The sequence below is a fragment of the Papio anubis genome, chromosome 1, assembly GCF_008728515.1.
Source record: "Papio anubis isolate 15944 chromosome 1, Panubis1.0, whole genome shotgun sequence".
Taxonomy (NCBI): domain Eukaryota; kingdom Metazoa; phylum Chordata; class Mammalia; order Primates; family Cercopithecidae; genus Papio; species Papio anubis.
This window is the reverse complement of record NC_044976.1, coordinates 13,831,192-13,852,648: the sequence shown is the minus strand read 5'-3', so window position 1 is coordinate 13,852,648 and position 21,457 is coordinate 13,831,192. Positions and strand designations below refer to the sequence as shown.

Sequence of the window (21,457 nt, the reverse complement as noted above, 5' to 3'; positions counted from 1 at the left end):
TGCTGCTTCATCTCCTCCGCCTGCTTCTTCCGTTCCTCCTGCTCCGCCTTGATCTCCTCCTCGAAGCGGCTGGACACGTTGATGGCCTGGACCTGTGGGGGCATGGGGGTGAGGGGTCAGGGCTGGATGGTGTATGTTGGGAGGGTCTCCCTGCTACAGCTGCTTTTTCTTTTTTAATTTTTTTGAGACGGAATCTCGCTCTGTCGCCCAGGCTGGAGTGCAATGGCGCATTCCTGGCTCACTGCAACCTCCGAGGGGTGCAGGAGGCACGGCCAGGTGGCAGGCGGCGGCCTGGGTGTGTTCAAGGAAGTGTGGCGCAGTGCCTGCAGGAAGTGGCGGAGACTGGCTGGGCGGTAGGAAAGCCAGAAACAAGCATCGGGCGATAGAGATGCCTCCCCTCCGCCCTGCACACTCAGGTTCTCTTTTTTCTACCACCACAACTTGGCAGAGACAGGGATGGGGTTGGAGGCAAGTCCCTCTTGACCGGCTTCTGTGTAGTAAGAGCCTAGGTGGCCTCTCTGTCTGTTCCCTGGCTGGGAAGGCACCACTGGTTCCTGGAGCACACAGCCTGGTGAAAGAGGGCCAGGTGCTGTTTGCCCAGCTAGGCTCTCTTATCAACCAAACACCTGCCCTACTGGTCTCTGGGAACAGTGTGGGAGGAAGACAAGATGGGGGCTGGGGAGAGTGATCCCTGTGTTGGTAAAATGGGCTTTTCTTTTCTTTGGGACGGGTGTCACTGTTGCTCAGGCGCGATCAGAGCTTACTGCAGCCTCTACCTCCTAAGGAGGTCTCAAGCAGTCCTCCCACCTCAGCCTTCCAAGCAGCTGGGACTGCAGGTGCATGCCACCATGCCTGGCCAACTTTTGTATTTTTTTGTAGAGATGTGGTGTATGTTGTTCAGGCTGCTCTCGAATTCCTGGGCTCAAGCAACCCTCCCACATCAGCCTCCTAGAGTGCTGGGATTATAGGTGTGCGCCTCTGTACCCAGCCAAAATGGGTTTTTCCGCACCTAAAGCTGCCTTGTGCAGCCCCTAAGGCCTTGAACTGGCTGGGTGACAGTGCTGGTGACAGCAGCACAACACAGGGACCTGTGTCTCACAACTCTTATGTCCTGGACGCCTGAGCTTCTGAATGAATGTCTCATTTGTGTACCTTTTCCAGGCTCCCCAGCGCCCTTCACCTTCTCTGGGTAAGTGTACTTTGAACACCTAATAGCAACCACATACTGAAATGTGTCTTTACGCTGCAAACTGCTTACTTAGTACTTTTAATAACCTCATTTTATAACCAAGGCTCAGAGAGGTTAAGTGACCCACCCACAATCACACAGTAGTAAGGAGCTGGGTCTCCAGCCTAGGTCTCCTGGGTTCATAAACTTGCACCATGTGCTGTGCCCAGTCCCTCCCCCACATGTCCTGGCGCCACTGCAGAACACAAACGACGCCTCGAGTGTGAGGGGAGCATTTTTGCAAGGGATATAAGTACTTCGCAAGCCAGTGAGTCTCAGTGATTGTGTCCCTAGAATTGGTGTGCTCTTGCTCTCAAACTCCAAGAATGAAATCGTGGACCCTTGGGGTGTTACAGTTCTTAAAGATGGTGTGGCCGGGGTTTGTTCTTTCAGACGTTCATGTGTCTGGAGCTTCTTCCTTTCGGTAGGTTTGGGTTCTTCTTGTCTTCAAGAGTGAAATTACAGAGCTGCGGGATGACTGTTACAGTTCAGAAACGCACCGTGTCTAGAATTGTTCATTCTTCCTGGTGTGTTCATGGTCTTGTTGGCGTCAGAAATAAAGCTGCAGGCCTCCACATTAAGCTTACGGCTCAAAAACACGGCATTCAGTCAGAACGATCAACATTTATTGCAGAGTAAAACAATAAACCTTCCACAGTTAAAGAGTAGATCTGCTGAGTGAGACTCCGTCCCAAAAAAATAAAAGAGTAGATCTGATCTCGGTTGTTACTGGCACCTCAGGCAGCCTGCTTTTATTCCCTTATCTGACCCCACCCACATCTTGCTGATTGGTCTATTTTACAGAGAGCTGATTGGTCCATTTTACAGAGAGCTGATTGGTCCATTTTGACAGAGTTCTGATTGGTGCGTTTACAATCCTTGAGCTAGACAGAGTCACAGAGTGCTAGTCCTCCAAGTCTGCACTAGGTTAGCTAGATACAGAGTACCAATTGGTGTATTCACAAATCCTGAGCTAGACACAGAGTGCTGATTGGTGCTTTTACAATCCTTGAGTCAGACACAGAGTCACAGAGTGCTAGTCCTCCAAGTCTCCACTAGGTTAGCTAGATACAGAGTGCTGATTGGTGCACATACAATCCTCCCGCTAGATAGAAAAGTTCTCCAAGTTCCCATTCGGTTTAGGAGCCCAGCTGGCTTCCCTCAGTGGATTCTGCACTGGGGCTGCAGGCGGAGCTGCCCGCCAGTCCGGAGCTGCGCCTGCACTCGTCAGCCCTTGGGCTGTCAATGGAACCGGGCGGCTCCGAGCAGGGGGCGGCACCCGTTGGGGAGGCTCAGGCCACGCAGGAGCCCACCGCACCTAGGGGAGCTCAGACTTGACAGGCTGCAGGTCCCGAGCCCTGCCTCACGGGGAGGCAGCTACACCCGGCGAGAATTTCAGTGCAGCGCCAGCAGACCAGCACTGCTGGGGGATCTGGCGCAACCTCCGCAGCTGCTGGCCCGGGTGCCAAGCCCCTCAATGCCCTGGGCCGGCGGTGCCGGCCGGCCGGCCGCTCCGTGTGCGGGGCTCGCGGAGCCCGCGCCCGCGCCTGCGCCTGCTGGAACTCGCACCGGCCCGCGAGCGCCACACGCAGCCCCGGTTCCCGCCCGCGCCTCTCCCTCCACACTGCCCGCAAGCAGAGGGAGGCGACTCCGGCCTCAGCCAGCCCAGTGAGGGGCTCCCACTGTGCTGTGGCGGGCTGAAGGGCTCCTCAAGTGCCGCCAGAGTGGACTCCGAGGCTGAGGAGGCGCTGACAGTGAGGGCTGCTAGCACATTGTCACCTCTCAGTTGGAAGTGATGCAGCACAGAAAAGATGGGTCTTGGGATTCCTGGAGGAAACACAGGGTCCTGGGGCTTTCTGTCCCACTGATGGGTGAGGGCTGGGGTGGAGGTGGATGGGCCAGTGGCCCCTGTGGGCAATGGCCACCTCTGTGGCAGTAGAAGGTGGGGGACTCAGAGGGTCAGGCAGGCCAAAGCTTCTGCAGTCCAGCCTCTACCTGGAGCTGGAGGGGCTCTGGGGGACACACCTCTGGACCCTGTTTGCTGCCTGGTGGAGGGCTGGGCAGGTGCCACATGACCACGGCGCTGTGCAGGGGCACCTGGTGAGGGACTCAGTCTTTCCTGAGCCAAGTCAGGAGGACTCCCCTCCTCAGTGCCCCACGAAAGGAAAGGCCCTGCCCTGACCCTGGGCTCCCAGGAAGGTCAGCGATGACAATCGGGCTCTGGAGACGAATTGCCTGGGCTCCTCAGCCACAAAATGCAGCATCTCTTAAGCTGGGGTGCATGTGCCCCCCAGGGGACATCTGGTAATATCTAGAGATGTTTTTGGTTGTCATACCTGGGGCGGGGGGTGCCGGTGGCATCTGGTGGGTGGAGGCCAGGGAAGCTCCATAGCGCCCTGGGAGTGAGCCCACACCACAAGAATGATCAGCCCGGCCCGGGCGTGGTGGCTACGCCTGTAATCCAGCACTTTGGGAGGCTGGGCCCGGGCAGATCATGAGGTCAGGAGATCAAGACCATCTGGAGCCCAGCATGGGTGACCCCGTCTCTAAAATACACAAATTAGCCAGGCATGGTGGCAAGCACCTGCAATCCCTACTACTTGGGAGGCTGAGGCAGGAGAATGGCTTAAACACAGGAGGAGGAGGTTGCAGTGAGGTGAAATCGTGCCACTGCACTCTAGCCTGGGCGACAAAGCGAGACTCCATCTCAAAAAGACCCTGGCTCCAAGTGCCAGTGGTGGTGAGGCTGAGAACCCTGCTGCAAGGGGGCCTCTCTCAGGGGCCACTGTGAGGAATGACAGCCCATCCCTGTCAAAGCACTCAGCACAGGTCCCAGAGCACAGAGCTAGCTGCATAAATGGCAGTTGCCGCCACTAAAACAAAATTGAATCACCTCCACTAAACTCCTGACAGGGCAGCACTTTCTCTTTACAACCCCTGTGCTCAGCAATCCTCCAGGTCCAGATTAGGTCAGAAGGGCTGTTATCGGTGGGGCCACCAGCCCCCTAACCAGCAGGTCAGGGGTTCAGGTCCCAGCCTCTGGGTCCCATGTGTCTCTCAGCCCCAGCTTTATCTATTATTGAAATGCATGGGTTTCTTCTGCAGCCAGGGGCAGCTCAGTTTCAGAGGAAGTGCAGATAAAGTGTCCAAACTTGGATGGAAACATGGGCTGTGGATCCCTCTCATGCTCTAGCAGCTCCCAGGCCTGTAGCTGGGCTGCAGCTCAAGCCGATTTAGGGCCTCTATCAATCAAGGGCCAATCAATTGCTGGGGCTGGGCTCCATCCAGGGCAAGCTCGGGCCCCCAGGGGACAATATAGGGGCTGGCTGTGGTGCCAAAGAGTCCATCACCAAGAGGAGGTGACTGGGGCTGCGAGAGGCCAGGTGCTGGGGTGGGAGGTGAAGCCCCAGAGGTAGCCGTGGAGAGGCCATTCCCAAGGGACTCCTGGAGAGTGGCCATCTGCCCTGTGCCCTGGGCTCTGATGTGGTCTAGTGCAGGGGATCAGCCAGGTTCCAGGGTCAACCTGATTGAAGATGGCCTTGAGGGTTTGTGGTTACGTCAACTGTGCTGAGACTGACTTGGGTCCAAACCCCAGCTCTGCCACCTGCTGGCAGAATAGCCCTGGTCAAGTCACCTAACCTCACAGATCTCAGTTTCCTCATCTACATCATGGAGATCAAAGAACTCATCTCAGGATAGAGGCAAGGATTAAAAGAGACGATATAAGCAGACTCTTAGCACAGAGCCTGGTCCACAGGAAGCACTTTATACATGCCTACTATGATACTAAAAACCAGTTATTATTATTCCTAACATCTACCTTTAAGATTATTAAAGAGTAAATGAGGCTGGACGCCATGGCTCACGCCTATAATGCCAGCATTTTGGGAGGCTGAGTTGGGAGGATCACTTGAGCCCAGGAGTTTGAGACCAGCTTGGGCAAGATAGGCAGACCACATCTCAATAAAAAAAATAAAGGGCCAGGCATGGTGGCTCACGCCTATAATCCCAGCACTTTGGGAGGCTAAGGCAGGTGGATCACCTGAGGTCAGAAGTTTGAGACCAGCCTGGACAACATGGTGAAGCCCATATCTACTAAAAAAAAACAAAAGAATTAGCTGGGCGTGGTGGTGTGTGCCTGTAATCCCAGCTACTTGGGAGGCTGAGGCAGGAGAATTGCTTGAACCCAGGAGGTGGAGGTTGCAGTGAGCCGAGAACGTGCCACTGTACTCCAGCCTGGGCATCAGAGTGAGACTCCATCTCAAAAAGAAGAGGATAACTGGGAATGAAGTTTGGATTAAGCAAACAGGACTGCCTTCTGTACTTGGGTACCTTCTAGTCAAATTTGAAGACCAAGCTTGCACATCATCACCTCCAGGAAGCCATCCTGGATTTCTCCCGCCAGCTGACACTAGTTTAAATGTCCGTTTCTTTGCTTCCGGTCCATATTTCTGTTTTCAAATGTATACTAGGGAATTTAATGATCTATTTACTGGTCTGTCTCCTGCACAGCTGGGGTCCCCCCATCCTGGATTCCCGGGTCTGGGTGGTGTTGGGCTCCCTGTAGCCCCCACTGCTTGTCGAGTAAGTCAAGTCTTTCCTGAGACTTGCCTTGGCATCACTGGGGTGTGGGAATCACACCATGGTCCCCACTCCTAGGGGACAAAGTCTGGTGGAGAAAAAGGAGAACTCTTGGGCCAGTCTGAGCAGCTGCAGCCGAGGGCTCTCCAGCAAGGGGTCCAGAGGCTGGGCTGGGGGCACCTCCACAGAACAGGACATTCCCAGGAGCACGCCAGGCCAGAGGCCCCTATCACCAGGGTCTGATCCCCCTGGCATGTCCCTCCCTGGACACTGGGTCCCTCTCATCTCTGGCCACCCCCATCATCAAGGTCCGATCCTGCTGGCATGTCCCTCCCTGGACACTGGGTCTGTTTCATCTCGGGCTCCTCCTGGCCTCTTGTCAGCCTCGGGAGAACTCTCTTCTGCTGGATCAGGCATTGCCAGCTGTCCCAACTCCTTCCTCTCTCTGGGCCTCAGTTTCCCCACCTGTCTAATGCAATGAAAGCGTATCCAGCTCTGACCACTGTGATTCTGTGTAGAAACCATTGCCTTCAAACGTGTGTCTCCTGAGGGTGATGCTGGGGTCTCCTCCTCTTTACGCTCACCATGCCCAGCACAGGGCTGGACACAGGGGCCGGCTCACTAAACACGTCTCAAAGCAGAGAGCCCCTGCCAACAGCAGATGCAGGGTCTGTGCTGCGGGGTGGGTTGGGGGGGTCCTGGCTAGGGAGCCCCTTCCCCAGGAGTGGCTGTCCCTGAGCTTTGGCCATCCTCCTGTGACTTGTTCTCTCTGGCCTGGGGGAGGCTGCTCTTGGGGAGACCCTGTCTTCCACCTGCAGCTGGGGACCGTGAGGACCTGCCAGGCCCCTCGGTGGAGGTAGGATCAGAGAAGCGAGTGATTTCATCAGCGTCTCACCTGTTCACAGCTTGTGAGATGGAGTGGGGAAGGTGTCTGATGTGTCCTTAACTCCCATCCCCTCCAGCTTCACGCAAGACTCCCTGGGCTCTCCGCCCCCAGCCCCCTGCCTGCCATTAATGCCCCAGGAGGCTCCTTCCTTGGCCCTCTCTCCGGGCCTCCGTTTCCTCACCTGTCTAATGCAGAGTGGGGGAAACTGGCTGGGTGGGGTCTCTCTTTGGCTGCATAGTGTGGAAAGGGGCAGCACCAGAGAACTGGGAAGCAACAGTTAGAGGCCGTGCAAATCAAGGATCCAGGTGGCCCCGGGAGAAGGAAGTTTATTGCTCTTGCAGGGACTCCCTGTCACCGCTCCCAGCAACAGGTCACAGCTGCATTTTCTGGAGGAGCAGAGAACAGTGTGAGGGACTCAGGGCTGTGCCACCTTCCGGGGCGGCACAAGGCTTTGTCTGGAGGGTGGGTCCATGGGGGCATGGCCAGCAGCCTTCACATGCCATCCTTATCCCTGTCCAAAGGGTCTGAGCCCCTCAGCATTTCAGGCCATTGTGCAAAGGGGTCTTGCAACATACGCTGTCCCCAGTGGGGAAGCCCCCAGCCCAGGGTGACCCTCTGTTCCCCTACTCTCAAGATGATAAGTGGCCATCTACACCATCCCTCTCCTCTGCTGGGCCACAGTCTCAGAGGGTCAGGTTTTGGGGGAGACTGGTGTGGGGCCTGGATGGGGACATAAGTGCTTGATGAAGGCAGTGGATGGATGGATGGAGGAGTCGATGACTGTTTTCCTTATTGGGACCCAACTCAAGGCCTGCTACTGGAAGCACTCAACCAATATTTCTTGAATGAGAGAGTAAATGTGTGAATAAGTGCATGAATGAATCACTGAATGAGCAAATGAGAGAGTGAGTAAATGCATGAATGAATGAGTGACTAAATGCATGAATGAGTGAATAAATGCAAGAATGAATGAAGAAGTGATGAATAAAGGTGTGAATGAGTGAAAATGCATTAATGAGTGAATAAATGCATGAATGAGTGAATAAATGCATTAATGAATGAGTGAATAAATGCAAGAATGGGTGAATAAATGCATGAATGAGTGAGTGACTAAATGCATGAATGAGTGAATAAGGGCAGGAATGAGTGAATGAATAAGTGAATAAATGAATGAATGAATAAATGCATGAATGAGTGAGGGGGTGGGTGAGTGAGGGCGAGGGGCTGACAGGTGCAGGGACAGCCGTGGAGGCGGCACCCACCTCGTTGATCCAGTCGATGTAGGCGGACACCCGGGTGTAGACTACCGGCTTCTTGAAGGTGTTGTAGCCCCACGGGGAGCCAAAGCTGACGATGCCAAACACCTCCCAGGAACCGTTCTCCAGCTGACAGTTCAGTGGACCACCGGAGTCCCCCTGCACCAGACCGGGAGGGCATCAGCCACCAGGCCCCCGAGAGGCAGGCTTGGGAAGCAGGGCTGGGTTGGGGTGGGGGATGTGGGTTGGTTTCTCAGCCTTAGTTAGTAGACAGTTTTGGCCTCAGACTTCCCATGGTGAGGGAGGCAGAGGAAGTGTGGTTTGGGGCTGCCTTGGCCTTGTTCTAGGAGGCCCTGGGGTGTCGGACTAGCTCTTGGTTTGCTGTGTGATCTTGGGATGATGTTACGCCTCTCCGTGCCTCAGTTTCCCTAGCTGTTCAGGTCTTCTTGTCTAAGACTCTGTGAGCTACTCAGAGCAGTGAGGATGCTGGCAGCTGTGCCAGAGGCCTGGGAAGGTGAGGAAGGAGGGCGAGAATGGGGAAAGGGTTGTGTGTGAAAACAGGACATTCCCTGATTATCTTAGATGTTTTATGGTTCTGGTCTCCCTGGACTGGTGGAGCAAATGGCATGGAGGAGCATGTGTAGAGACTTCAGTGAAGCCTCTTCTGCATCCTTTAAACTCATTTAATCCTAACCCTGTGAAGTGGTTACTGTGACTCCATTTTATAGACGGAAAAACTGAGGTCAGAGGTTCAACAGCCTTCCCAAGGTTCCGCAGCTCATAAATGGTGGGATTGGGGCTTGAACTCAGATACTCATGCTCAGTGCTCATGCTCTCACCACAGTGCTGAGCTGGGGGCGGTGATGATGGACTTACCCCGAGCCTGCTGGGCCCAGCCAGGGCTCGCTCAGTCTCCTCCCCGGGGAACGGTTTAGTCCATTGCACCCCCCTTTGCCCATGTCCACTTGGCCACTTAGAGTAGGGACAAGGTGCAGAACCTAGTCACTCACACTGCAGGCTGAGATGATGCCATCGCCCCCAGCACACACCATGGTTTCCGTCACCATGAAGCCCCACCAGTCAATCCTGGAGCACGTGGCGTGATCCACCACACGCTGCAGGCCCTGCTGCAGCTCATCAGCAATGGGGCCGTTGGCTGGGGAGAGAGTGAGCAGTGACCAGGGAGGCAGCCGGGCACCCCAGCCCAGCCCAGCCCCGCCCCTCCCCAGGCCTTCAGGGAGCAGAGGCCTGGGACGGGACCCAGAGGAGCGCCAGCTGAGATGCTGTGCAGACCACACAGCTGCCCTTCATCAAGAGGCAAGCCCAGGTCCCAGAGGGCCAGGAGCAGGCTGCCAGCAGAAGGAAGCTATAGTGTTAAGTTGCCTTTAAATTGGATTGAAATTAAATTGGATAAAATGGGGGTTTAGTTGTCAATCATGTGTCTTTGCTGTCACACATTAAAAAGCCTTTCTTATTCCAAGATTTTCTTTTTTTCTTTCCTCCTTTTTTTTTTTTTTTTTTTTTGATACAAGGTCTCACTCTGTTGCTCAGGCTGGAGTGCAGTGGCAAGATCACAGCTCACTGCAGCCTCAAACCCCTGGGCTCAAGTGATCCTCTCGCCTCAGCCTCCTGAGTAGTTTGGGACTACAGGTACACACCACCATAAACTGCTATTTTAAAAAATTGGTTTTTTTTGTAGAGGCAGTGTCTCACCATGTTGCCCAGGCTGGTCTTGAACTCCTGGCCTCAAGTGATCGTTCCTCCTCGGCTTCCTAAAATGAGGCATTACAGGTGTGAGCCGCCACACCTGGCCTCTCTCCCAGACTTTTCTAAATAGCGATCTGCACTTTCTTCTAAGTATCTCACAGTTTCATGATTTGCATTTACCTTTTAGTTCCTCTGGGATCTATTTGGGCATATTATACGGTAGATGTCATCCCCCACCCCTAAATGCTTTATTTTCGTTTATTTATGCTACACTTACTATGTGCCAAGTGCTGTTCTGAGCACTTGACAAATTCTAATTCGTCTAAACCTTACCACATCTCTCAGAGACTCTTGTTAGTGTCTGTCACATGGTATGTGCTTAGTAAATACTAGCTGTTATTGCTACAAAGTTTACAAAGACATGAAAATGTGAAGGCAGAAAGGGAAAGTGGGTGGCATGCTGCTTCCTTCAGGAAGGCTCTCGGGATTTGCCAGGGATGATACTCACTCCAGAGGCGGCCCCAGCCAGTGACATAGCAGGGGTAGTCGTTGGGGAGCAGGGAGTCCTTCTCTGGCAGGCAGGCCACCTGGATGGTGTCACTCAGCTCCACGTGCTCTGCAAGCTTGATGAGGGCAATGTCGTTGCTGGAATCCAAAGTGGAGAGGGTGAGTGGGCAGGAGGACCCTGGCCCCACAAGTCCAGGTTAAGGGGCTCGGGCTGTGAGTTCGGAGTCAAGCCCAGGGTGCTCAGGGGTCCTGCACAAACTTCCTGACTGCCAGCTGCTTCTTGACCTTCGGGGATATCGGGACGAACGATTCACCATCTAACACGATCACCTGCCCTGTTGACGGCTTCTTCTCACATGTCATCACCTCGGGAAAGGGTTAACAGAGGGAGGTGGGGGTGGAAGTGTTCGAAACCACTGCTGGCTGTGTGCCCATTGAAACAGAGGCTATAGCAAGTTGCGAACTCTAATGCCAAAGATGGCACTTGCAGATGCCAGTTTTAATATTTTCATGTTTCAGGCATAAAAGCTGGCCACCCCAGACACACCTGGTTTGATTCCTGGTTCTGCTACAAAGTGGGCTGTGTGCCCTGAGACACATTTCTTAACCTCTCTGAGCCTCGGTTCTTTGTCCAGGGCTGTTGTGAGGATTACATAACAGATGGCACATAAAGTATCTATTGCAATGTGGGCATACAGTAGGCACTCAATAAAGGTGAGCCCTGGCCCAGCCTCTGGAGAGACACTGTGGGGGGCCTTCCTGTGGACCTTCCTGGGAGTCTTGGCCAATGAGGGGGATACGAGGGGTATTTGTCTCCACTCAGCATTTTGCCATTTTGTGTAAGAGATCCATTCGCTGGCTGTCCAGGGTGAGGATGGGGTGTCAGGTGTGGGGTGTGACAGGCTCTGCGGCTCTGTCTTGGGGACCCCTCCTTCCACACTGCCCCCAGCGGCTGTGGGATGGGCAGTTTGTCACTCACAGTACTAGTAAGGAGATCCATTTCTCGTGGACATAGATGGTGTCCACACCCACAATCAGGGATCCTTCCTCATCTTCCACCTCCAGGTTGTGCTTTCCCAGGGCCACACGGTAGATCCGGTTGTTGCTGGGCAGAGGAAGGGGACCAGGTCAGGGTGGCCCCTGGTCCTGCCAGCCAGAGGGATAGAGAGGGAGCTTGGGGCTTTGGTGGGACTCATTTGAGGGCAAGAGAGTGTCCCCATTGTCCTTTCCCAGGTTGAGGGGAAAGGGCCTAGGACTTGGGGTCAAGGGACTTGGGTTCATGTTGTGAGCTTGCTGCTCCTGGCTGTGTAGCCTCGTGCCTCAGTTCCCTCATCTGTAAGGGGGAGGCAATACTGGAACATACTCCCAGGGCGGCTGTGAGAATAAACTCATCCAAGCTTCCACCGCTCTTGCCTGCACAGTTGCGGCATCCACCTCAGTGCCCCTCACTTGTACGCTGGCCTACTCCTGTCTATTCCGAACCCAGCAGTGTGGGTTTAAAAATATCTCAGGCCAGGTGCAATGGCTCACGCCTGTAATCCCAGCACTTTGGGAAGCTGAGACCTGAGGATTGCTTGAGGCCAGGAGTTTGAGACCAGCCTGGGCCACATGGCAAATCCCCATCTGTACAAAAAACAGAAAACTTGTGGTGAGGTTTGGGCTTCTAAGTTAAAAAACAAACAAACAAACAAACAAACAAAGAACAAAAATTAGCTGGGAATGTGTGGTGGCGTGTGCTTATGGACCCAGGAGGGGTCTATAAGCTACTTGGGAGGCTGAGGTGGGAGGATCGCTTGAGCTCAGGAGGTCGAGGCTACAGTGAGCCATGATGGCACCACTAAATGAGATTCTGTCTGTACCAAAAAAAAAAAAATTATATATGAAATATATAAAATTAAATATGTGGCAATATATATTTTTTATAAAATATATTAAAAATATTTTGCAGAATATACAAAAATATGTCAGTCCACCACTCTCCTTTGCTCAGAAAGCCTTCTGAGAGCTCCTTCTTACTCAGGGTCAAAGCCAAGGTCCTGACAGTGACCTGCACTTATTTCCTCTCTAGCTCCCCTCCTCCCACGCTCCTCTAGCTCACGCTGCCCCTGCCACACTGGCTTCCTCGTTAGTTCTCAACCACACCGACAGGTCTCTTCTCCAAGCCTCTGCGTGGCTGTTCCCTCCACCGGGAACACCCCTCCCCTAGACCCATGATTTCCTCCCTCACTTCCTCCCGGCCTTTGCCCAGATAACCCCCTCTTAGCTCTCTGAAATGTCCCAAATATTTGCCAAATATCCCCCTTTCAACTCTTCGCCTAGCCATCCCTTTTAAAATAGAACCCCTCATTCTGTTTTTCCTCTTCTGACCTTATATTTTTGTTATTTTTTTGAGATGGAGTCTTGCTCTGTTGCCCAGGCTGGATACATGGTCGTCATCTCGGCTCACTGCAACCTCCGCCTCCTGGGTTCAAGCGATTCTCCTACCTCAGCCTCCCAAGTAGCTGGGATTACAGGTGCCCGCCAGCACGCCTGGCTAATTTTGTATTTTAAGTAGAGATGGGGTTTTACTATCTTGGCCAGGCTGGTCTTGAACTCCTGCCACCAGCCTTGGCCTCCCAGAGTGCTATGATTACAGGTGTGAGCTACTACCTGGCCAGCCTACTATTATTATTATTTTTAAAATCACCCGAGATGTAATATGTTGTTTAGCTTCCTCTGCCGCTCTGCCTGCCACAAGAATATCAGCTTTGAGCACAGACTTTTGTCTTCACTGCTGGTTCCTGGCACACAATAGATGCACAATAAAATGCCCGGCCGGTAGTGACTACTGGGTGTGAGTAGCTTCTGTAGCCAAGCCTGGGTGTGGAGGCTGCTCAGTAAAAAGCACAGAGTATCAGGCTCCTGCCATGGGTGATGGCCAGGTCTCAGAGTACCATCCCGCACACCTGATGCAGTGGGCGGCAGTGAGGACAAAGTTCCTGGCGATCAAGATCCCGCTGCACGTGTGCCACCACCTGTTATTCTCGAGGTACTGGAGGGAGATCTGCAGGAGGGTGGGGAGGGCTGTGTGTCAACCCGCGGGTCCCTGGGACCCTCACCCCACCAGCCTCTCTATCCCTACCTCCCAGCCCCACACAGGCTTACCTGCCAGGGCCAGCTGTGGGGCCGGGCAGTCTCTCCTCCTACCACACGGGCGGATAGGCTGGGCGGGAAGCTGGGCACCCCGCAGCTGGAGGCTGGGGAGACAGGAGGCCAGGAGAGCCGGTGAGTGGGGCTGGCCGCCCACGGGGAAAGGGGTGGGAGGGTGGGCAGGTGGAAGGAGCACAGATTTGGGGCTGGGCAGACACAGGGTTGATACTTTACTGTGTGACGGGGGGAAGTCACCCAGGTTTCTAGGCCTCGTTTTCCCTTTCTGTGAAATGTGAAGAATCACACTAACCCGGTGAGTTTGTCCTGAGGACTGAATCAGACAACACATAGAAAAGAAAGCGTTGGCTGGGCGCGGTGGTTCACACCTGTAATCCCAGCACTTTGGGAGGCCAAGGCAGGCAGATCCCTTGAGGTCAGGAGTTTGAGACCACCCTGGCCAACATGGCGAAACCATGTCTCTACTAAAAATACAAAAATTAGCCGGGCGTGGTGGCACCTGCCTGTAACCCCAGCCACTCAGGAAGCTGAGGCAGGAGAATCGCTTGAGCCCGGGAAACAGAGGTTGCAGTGAGCTGAGATCGTGCAGCGCACTGCAGCCTGGGTGACAAGAGCAAAACTCCATCTCAAAAAAAAAAAAAAAAAAAAAAAAATGTGACTGGCATATGTGCGAGTGCCTGGTACACCTGTGTTCTTCTGTCTCTTTTTAGTCCCCTGCATCATGGTGTGTGTGTGAGAGAGCACGGAGTCCACTGTTATAGCTGGGAAGATGCGTGGAGCGGTCAAGAACACACAGCAGTACTGTTCCGTGAGACAGACGTGGACTCAAATTCTGCCTCTTCCACTAACCTGCCATGTGATGTCAGACAAGATACGTAGTCGCACTGAACCTCGATGTCCTCATCTGTAATATGGAACTATTAATAGACCCTACCACTTTTTCTTTTTCTTTTCTTTTGTTTTCTTTCTTTTTTCTTTTTTTTTTTTTTTTTTTTTTTTTGAGATGGAGTTTCACTCTTGTTGCCCAGGCTGGAGTTTGATGGCACGATGTCGGCTCACTGCTCCTCCTCCTCCTGGGTTCAAGCGATTCTCCTGCCTCAGTCTCCTGAGTAGCTGGGATTACAGGTGCCCACCACAACGCCTGGCTAATTTTTGTATTTTTTGTATTTTTAGTAGAGACAGGGTTTCACCATGTTGGCCAGGCTGGTCTGGAACTCCTGATCTCAAGTGATCCACCCACCTCGGCCTCCCAAAGTGCTGGGATTACAGGCGAGAGCCACCGTGCCTGGCAATAGACCCTACCTCTTAAGGTTGTTTTGAGGATCGAATTGGCTCCTACATGTAAGAGTCCCAGCACAGCACCTGGCACATAGTAAATACACAGAAAACAGGAGCTGCTATTATTACTGTTGTTGTTGTTGTTAGCTGGAAGGACTCTTCATTAAGTGCTCTCCTTTGCCAAAAAAGCCAGTGAGATTTAGAGAGGTGAAATGACTTTTCCAGGCCCTACAGAGAAGAAGTGACATTTAAGCCAAGTCCCTGGGCTCCTAATCTGGGAAAACGCCACCAAAATGATGGAATGGAGAATCCCCAAGGGAGAGAGGGTGCTGGGAAAGGCAGGTCCCAATGGTCCCTGGGGTGAACCCAGGATGAGGCATCTCGTGTCCCTGACGCTTATGTGCTGCTTTCCACACCTCGTTTCTAACTGGGGACACGTCAGATCATCTTCCCTGTTCTGCAGATGTGGAAACAGAGTTGCTAGGCAGGCTGTGGCTTGTCTGACACACAGCTGGTTGGTAGCATCTGAACCCACAGGAGACCCCAAAGTGTCTTACCTGGAGAGCAGAGGCCCCCCATCCCCATCCTGTCTTTGCCCTGGAGGCCAGCCTGAGCTCACAGCCTGCTGGCTGCAGCCCCACCCCACCGCTTACCACAGGCCAAGAGTGCAGCAAGGACAGTGATGCCCAACGTGGTTGGATGCTCAGGACTGGCTGACCCTCAGGATGGGCTGGGCACACTTATAGGCAAGAGCAGGTGAGTCACCTGGTCAAGGCCAAACTGCCCCTTGGAGAGAAACCTGCTCTGATAAGGCCCCTTCCCCGACCTTGGGTGGTTACTGTTTAATTTGGGCGGGAGATGGGGCTCAGTTCTGAGGGCCCAAAGCACTGAGTGACAGAAGTTCCATCAGAGCCTCCGGTGTTTGGGGTTGGCCATCCCTTGGAACATGTAGTTTGATCCATTCGCCCCAAGGCCTGGCCTCAGCCGGGTTGGTTAGATTCTGTTCCTTTTCCCCTCTACTCATACTGAGCTCCCCTTGAAGGTCATTTTCTGAGCTGGGCCTACTGGCCACCTTAGGAATTATTTCCTGAGAGAAAAGTTCAGAGCACTAGGCACCCCACCATTCATAATGGTGATCTGGGGGTGAAGGAGGATTCTAACTTACACTTTACTTTTTTTTTTTTTTTTTGAGAGTCTCGCTCTGTGGCCCAGGCTGGAGAGCAGTGGCGTGATCTCAGCTCACTGCAATCTCCACCCCTTCCGAGTAGCTGGGATGATAGATGCCACCACCATGCCCGGCTAATTTTTGTATTTTTAGTAGAGACTGGACTTCCCCATGTTGGCCAGGCTGTTTTTCTTTTCTTTTTTTTCTTTTGAGAGTCTCTCTCTCTGTCGCCCAGACTGGAGTGCAGTGGTGCGATCTTGGCTCACTGCAACCTCTGCCTCCCAGGTTTAAGCAATTCTCCTGCCTTAGTCTCCTGAGTAGCTGGGACCAGTGCCACTGACCTGGCTAATTTTTGTTCCTTTTGTAGAGACAGGATTTCACCATGTTGGCCAGGCTGGTCTCGAACTCCTGACCTCAAGTGATCCACTCACCTCGGCCTCCCAAAGTGCTGGGATTACAGGCATGAGCCACCATGCCTGGCCTCTAACTTACACATTTTTACACAGCTTAAATTCTTTTTTAAAACAAATATATGTTACTTTGGTAATATAAAAATCAATAGGTTGAATGTTTTAAGAAAGATACACAGACAAAGAGTGGGAATGTGCACTGGGGGCTCTGTTCACTGTGGTGACCTCAGTCCTGGGGTGACTGGGGATTTCAGGCTGTGGGGAATTTTCTGTTTTATTTTGGAGTTTGGTCGTGCATGATACAGGTTTATCAGTGGCTACTGCCCAGTCTGCTTCAGACCCAGGGCTTTTGGTTGCCAAGCCTTGCAAAGGGTCATTCTAGCCTGGAGACTGGGAACATAAGCAGAGACATGGCTTGAGCTAGGTGACAGGTCTTGGAAATCAACAGGGTGTGTGAAGGCGGGAGGCAAGATACCTGGTTTCCCACCTCCCAGTCAGTGACAGAATGGATGACCCAGGCCACAAGAGCAGCCTCTTTGAGGCCTCAGTTTCTCTGATGTCCCTTGAGCAACCTGGGAAGATGGATGCTGTTCCTCCTCATAGGAGCTCATCAATTTATACTCAGAGATACAGCAACTTCTTAGCACGCATCTCAGCGTGTATACATGCCCGTGGATTCACAAGTATACATGAACAGGCGACATACACACATGCACACACACACATGCCACACACACATGCACACACACACGCACACACAATGCACACACCACATAAACACATGCACCTGCCTTTTTACACATGCACCGCAGCGGTCCTCCGTTACCACAAATGCACACGCCAATGACATAATACATATAAAGCATTCGGTTATGTGTAGAGCCAAGCAGAGCCATGGGCCACGCCCATTCAAACACGTACACAAACATAGAAATGGCCGAATGGTTAATTGTCGAGGTGGCAGGTAGAACAGCTATTGTTAACCTGAAGGTTCACAGGAACGAAGGAAAGCCTTTTGGAGGGAGGTTGCTGGCTGTAAAGCTATCTGAGCTTGCTTGTTTGAGACATCTACAGGGAGGGTCTTTTTTATGTAAAGTAACAACCGGGGGTTTCACCATGTTGACCAGGCTGGTCTCCGAGACTCCCTGACCTCAAGTGATCCAAGCCATGGTCTCCCAGAAGTGCTTTCATTATAAGGTGGCAGACCTGCCTGGCCTAATTCATATTTAAAGAAGTGACTGTTTGCGGGCTGAGTCACTGACATGCAAATACCCAGAAAACATCATTCACTCATTCATTCCTCCCACATTCACTGAGCAACCTACTGTGTGTGCAGGCCCCATGACAGTTGGGTACATACAGATAATAAGACCCCGTTCAGCTGTGGGGAGCTTCCTGCTGGACAGGGTGAGTGTTCCTTGGAATCGTCTCCCTTGGAGATAGGCCAGGAGCGTGGAGTTCTGGGTGAGAAGAGACTGGGTTTGGTGGGGGTCTGGGGGCAGGAAGCGGAGAAAGAGGATTCCTTGTGCAGATCATGTCCAGGAATGAATCCCCTGAGAGGCCTCGAGGCTGAGAGAATGCCAGGATCCACCCCCATCCCACTGCTGAACCCTGGGATTTTCAGGGCCTGGAGTGGGGTCTCCCAGGACCCAGGACTTCAAAGTCCTTGAGCCACTTGGGGCCAGACTGTGCTGGAAAAATAACCAGGGCCGACTTGGCAGAGGCAGCTGGAAAGGGGTGGGGGACGTGGTCAGGTGGTGCCCTAGGGCCTCAGAAGGAGCAATGCCAAGGTGGGGGTGGGGCGGGGTAAGAGCCTGAGAAAAGAGGCAGGTGTCACTGACGGGGCTGGGATTTTCTGGCCGCTGGGACAGGACTCTCGTGTGGCAGCTGTTACATCTTGGGTGAGGCCCACTAAGGGGCCAGCTGAGGGGCTGGCAGGGCTTCTCCTCCAAACCAGATGGAAGCACTGGGGGTTAGAGAGGGATGTGGGGTCCAGTGAAGGGTTGGCGTTCATCGAGGGGTTAACCGTTCAGAGAGAGAGGCTGGGGGTTCCATGGGGATTTGGAGCTGGGACTCAATGCAGGGAGGCTTAATGAGAGGAGGGAACCTGGGAGGTTTTTTTTGTTTGTTTGTTTGTTTTGTTTTTTTTTTTAAGTGACAGGGTCTTGCTCTGTCTCTCAGGCTGGAGTGCAGTGGTGCGATCATAGCTCACTGCAGCCTTGAACTTCTGGGCTTCAGTGATCCTCCTCCTGAGCCTCCTGCGTAGCTGCCCAGCTAGTTGTTTTAAATATTTTTCTAGAGATGAGGTCTCGCTATGTTGCCCAGGCTAGTCTTGAACTACTGGACTCAAGTGATCCTTCTACCTCGGCCTCCAAAAGTGCTGGGATTACAGGCATGAGACACTGTACCCAGCCCTGGGGGGGTTTAAGGAGTCCTCTCTCTTGGTGCTGGGATCACTCCAGGTCCCTTCCCGCCTCAACTTCCTTCCACTGCCAGGGCTGGGAGTTGGGGTCTTGTGCAGGTCAAGGCTGGGGGCTCCTGACAGGCTGAGACCCTTGGTGGAGGGCCCTGGCATGGGACAGCTGGTACTGGTCTCTCACGATCCAAAGACTCGAGGCCCATGGCCATAACCGTAAGGTGCTTCCTTTTGAGTATGATTTGTTATTATATTTTGTAGAGATCAGGCCTCACTATGTTGCCCAGACTGGTCTTGAATTCCTGGCTTCAAGTGATCCTTCCACCTCGACCTCCCAAAGTGCTGGGATTACAAGCGTGAGCCACCATGCATTCTTTCAGCGTCCCTGTCCCTTGTTTCTGAAGCCCTTTCCAGCAGGATGTCAGGGATGCAGATGTTCCTCCCTTGGGGAAGGCGTTTTGAAAGGCAATGTGGAACTGAAAGTCCCAAGTTGGTGGTGGCGTCCAGTCTCAGACCCTGGCTAGCATGTGGGGAGGACACTGCCTTCCCCAGGCATCCCGGCTGCTGTAGTACCACCCCTGGCCACCTGGGGGCAACAATGCCCAGCCTAATCCAAACTCCAGCTCCCACACCCTCCTGGGAAGACCCCAGACCCTTGCCCATCCTTGCATGGAATAGATGGGGAGAATGAGACCCAGTGGGGACCTGATGTGTCTAAAGCCACACACAGAGAGCTGCTGGCGTCTGCCCCATCACCCCTAGGGTTTTCCAGCCTGTGGAAGACGTTGGGTGTCTCCCTGGCAGGGGTGCTTGGGGGTCTCTGGGGTGCACAAGCTATAATTCCCAGGGCCTAATGCCACTGCTGGCCACCGTGTGGCCTTGTGGAGAGGGGCAGCCCCTCCTCTCTGCTCACCTGGCAGGTTTGCGAGCCGTGACCTCCACATCCTCGGCCCTGCCTCTTGCTGCCCCACTTGCCTGTGTGTCTCTGAGAGACTTTCCAGGCCTCCCTGTTTTATTTTGTTTTGTTTTTGAGATAAATCTCATCACCCAGGCTGGAGTGCAATGGCGTGATCTTAGCTGACTGCAACCTCTGCCTCCCTGGTTCAAGCAATTCTCTGGCCTCAGCCTCCCAAGTAGCTGAGATTACAGGCATGTGCCACCACGCCCGGCTAATTTTTGTATTTTTGGTGGAGATGGAGTTCCACCATGTTGGCCAGGCTGGTCTTGAACTCTTGACCTCAGGCGATTCACCCACCTTGGCCTCCCAAAGAGCTGGGATTACAGGCGTGAGCCACAGCGCCCTGCCGCCTCCCTGTTCTTATCTGCAAAGAGGGTAAAATATCACTTGCCATGGGCTGGTTGCAGGATTCAAATGAGTTAATAGACACAAAGCGCCTAGACTGGTGCCTGGTGACAGCGTCCTGCGCATCAACACCAACCTCCTCCCACTTGTTGGGGTCCCCCTCTCCTCCCAGGCTCTGACACCACTGTCCCCACCCGTGACCTTGTCATTTCCCTGCCCTCACCATCAAGAACCATACACGATAAGAATATAGAATTTATCTTCTTTTAGTTAAAAAAAATAATCGTACCACAGAATGAAGAAGTAGCTTTTTTTTTTCTTGGGGAATTCAGGACAGAGGAAGGAAAGTACTGAGAGAGGGAAAAAAAACAAAACTCAAAGGAAAAAGCATTTTATATTCATCTGTATAAACATATCCGCTAAGGCAAAGCGCAATCCGGAGGCCGAGGCTGCTGCGGCTGAACCGGTGCCTCCTAATTTCTGCAGATTCTAAGGCCAAAAATACAAAACCTCTGCAAGTCGGCGTAACCGAGGACTCTGGGACATTTTACTAAAATAAAGAGTTATCGAGTTTAAAAGCAGTGACATGGATTGCGGCCGCACACACTGAGGATTGCATAACTGTGGCCTTGAGGGCCACTGACTTGTTTGGACTGAGTGATGGTCACAGTTTCACGACACAGCAACAGACACCACACACAGGCACACGTATGTCAGCAAGCACGTGGGAAGCTGTGGCCGAACCGGGCCGGTGGAGTGGGCCTGACCACGGCCTGTCCGGGTCCCCATGCTTCCTCAGGGGGTGGGCATGACAGGCAGGTCGCTGGTGACAAGGCGGTGGACATCACTTGGGGAAGGATGGCAGGACAGGGCTGGACAGGGCCCCGCTGCCCACCGCCTGGCGCATGCAAACACACTTAAAGCACTTCTCAGACGCTTCTCGGAGAATCAAGATGAAGCGCTTGTTTCCTTCCCTAGGAAGGCGCCAAGTCTTCCTCCCACCCCACTCTCTCCAGAGCCCCCTGGGACCCTCAAGCTGTTCTGCGTGGGTGCTAAGGAGCGGTGTCTCCGACCCCCAGAGCCTTCCCTGCCCAGGATCCCACGGCATACCCGGCAGGGGGTGGGCGTGTGAGGTAGATTGGCACAGCTGCCCCCACACCCTGCCTGGCTGGGCCCCAGAGATCTGGGGGTCTCCAAGTCAGCACGAGATGCTGGGGGCCTAGATCCCTTCACCAGAACAGAAGCTCCCCACACCCTCTCCCATTTCAGTAGACGGAAGAGGCATAGGCGGAGGAAGAGCCCCTGGGGAGGGGTCCCCTCATGCCTCCAATAAGCCCCTTGGGTCCCACTCTGTGGGGGCAGCCCTGATTCTATCTCTTCTGCTGTCTCCCAGTCTGGGAAGGGGCTGGCAGGGGGCCCCAGGGGCGGTGCGGCCTGCTGGAGGAGAGCAGGGGTTCCCAGGCCGGGGGGACGGGGATGGTGGAGGGCAGGCACATGGGGCCGGCAGGGACCTAGGGCCAGGAGCTGGGCCAGGGGCAGTGCTGGAGCAGGTAGCGGGGCAGTCAGGGGTGCA

General features: G+C 53.6%; 1 protein-coding gene across 1 annotated transcript; it reads right to left on the bottom strand.

Moving 5' to 3' along the window:
• Nucleotides 1–6,972: 6,972 nt before the first annotated feature.
• Nucleotides 6,973–18,793, bottom strand: LOC101008888 (chymotrypsin-C). The gene is made up of 10 exons (XM_031660536.1): nucleotides 18,766–18,793; nucleotides 18,003–18,131; nucleotides 17,815–17,892; nucleotides 13,310–13,401; nucleotides 13,111–13,208; nucleotides 11,145–11,294; nucleotides 10,167–10,303; nucleotides 8,962–9,107; nucleotides 7,839–8,110; nucleotides 6,973–7,081 (listed from the first exon to the last, which is right to left on the bottom strand). Exons 1-10 carry the CDS (start codon nucleotides 18,791–18,793, stop codon nucleotides 6,973–6,975), a joined length of 1,239 nt encoding a protein of 412 aa, XP_031516396.1.
• Between the last annotated feature and the right edge of the window lie 2,664 nt (nucleotides 18,794–21,457).

Bases quoted from the DNA above. Each gene is read 5' to 3' on its own strand.
- LOC101008888 (XM_031660536.1), bottom strand. From the start codon at position 18,793: ATGGCCATGGGCCTCGAGTCTTTGGATC. The intron at 18,132-18,765 runs GTGAGAGACCAG...TCTAACCCCCAG, and splicing joins GGGCCTCGAGTCTTTGGATC to TGCTTCCATCTGGTTTGGAG. The intron at 7,082-7,838 runs TTCCTGCCCTTA...CTGCTCCTCCAG, and splicing joins TTCACTTATTCATTCACTCA to AAAATGCAGCTGTGACCTGT.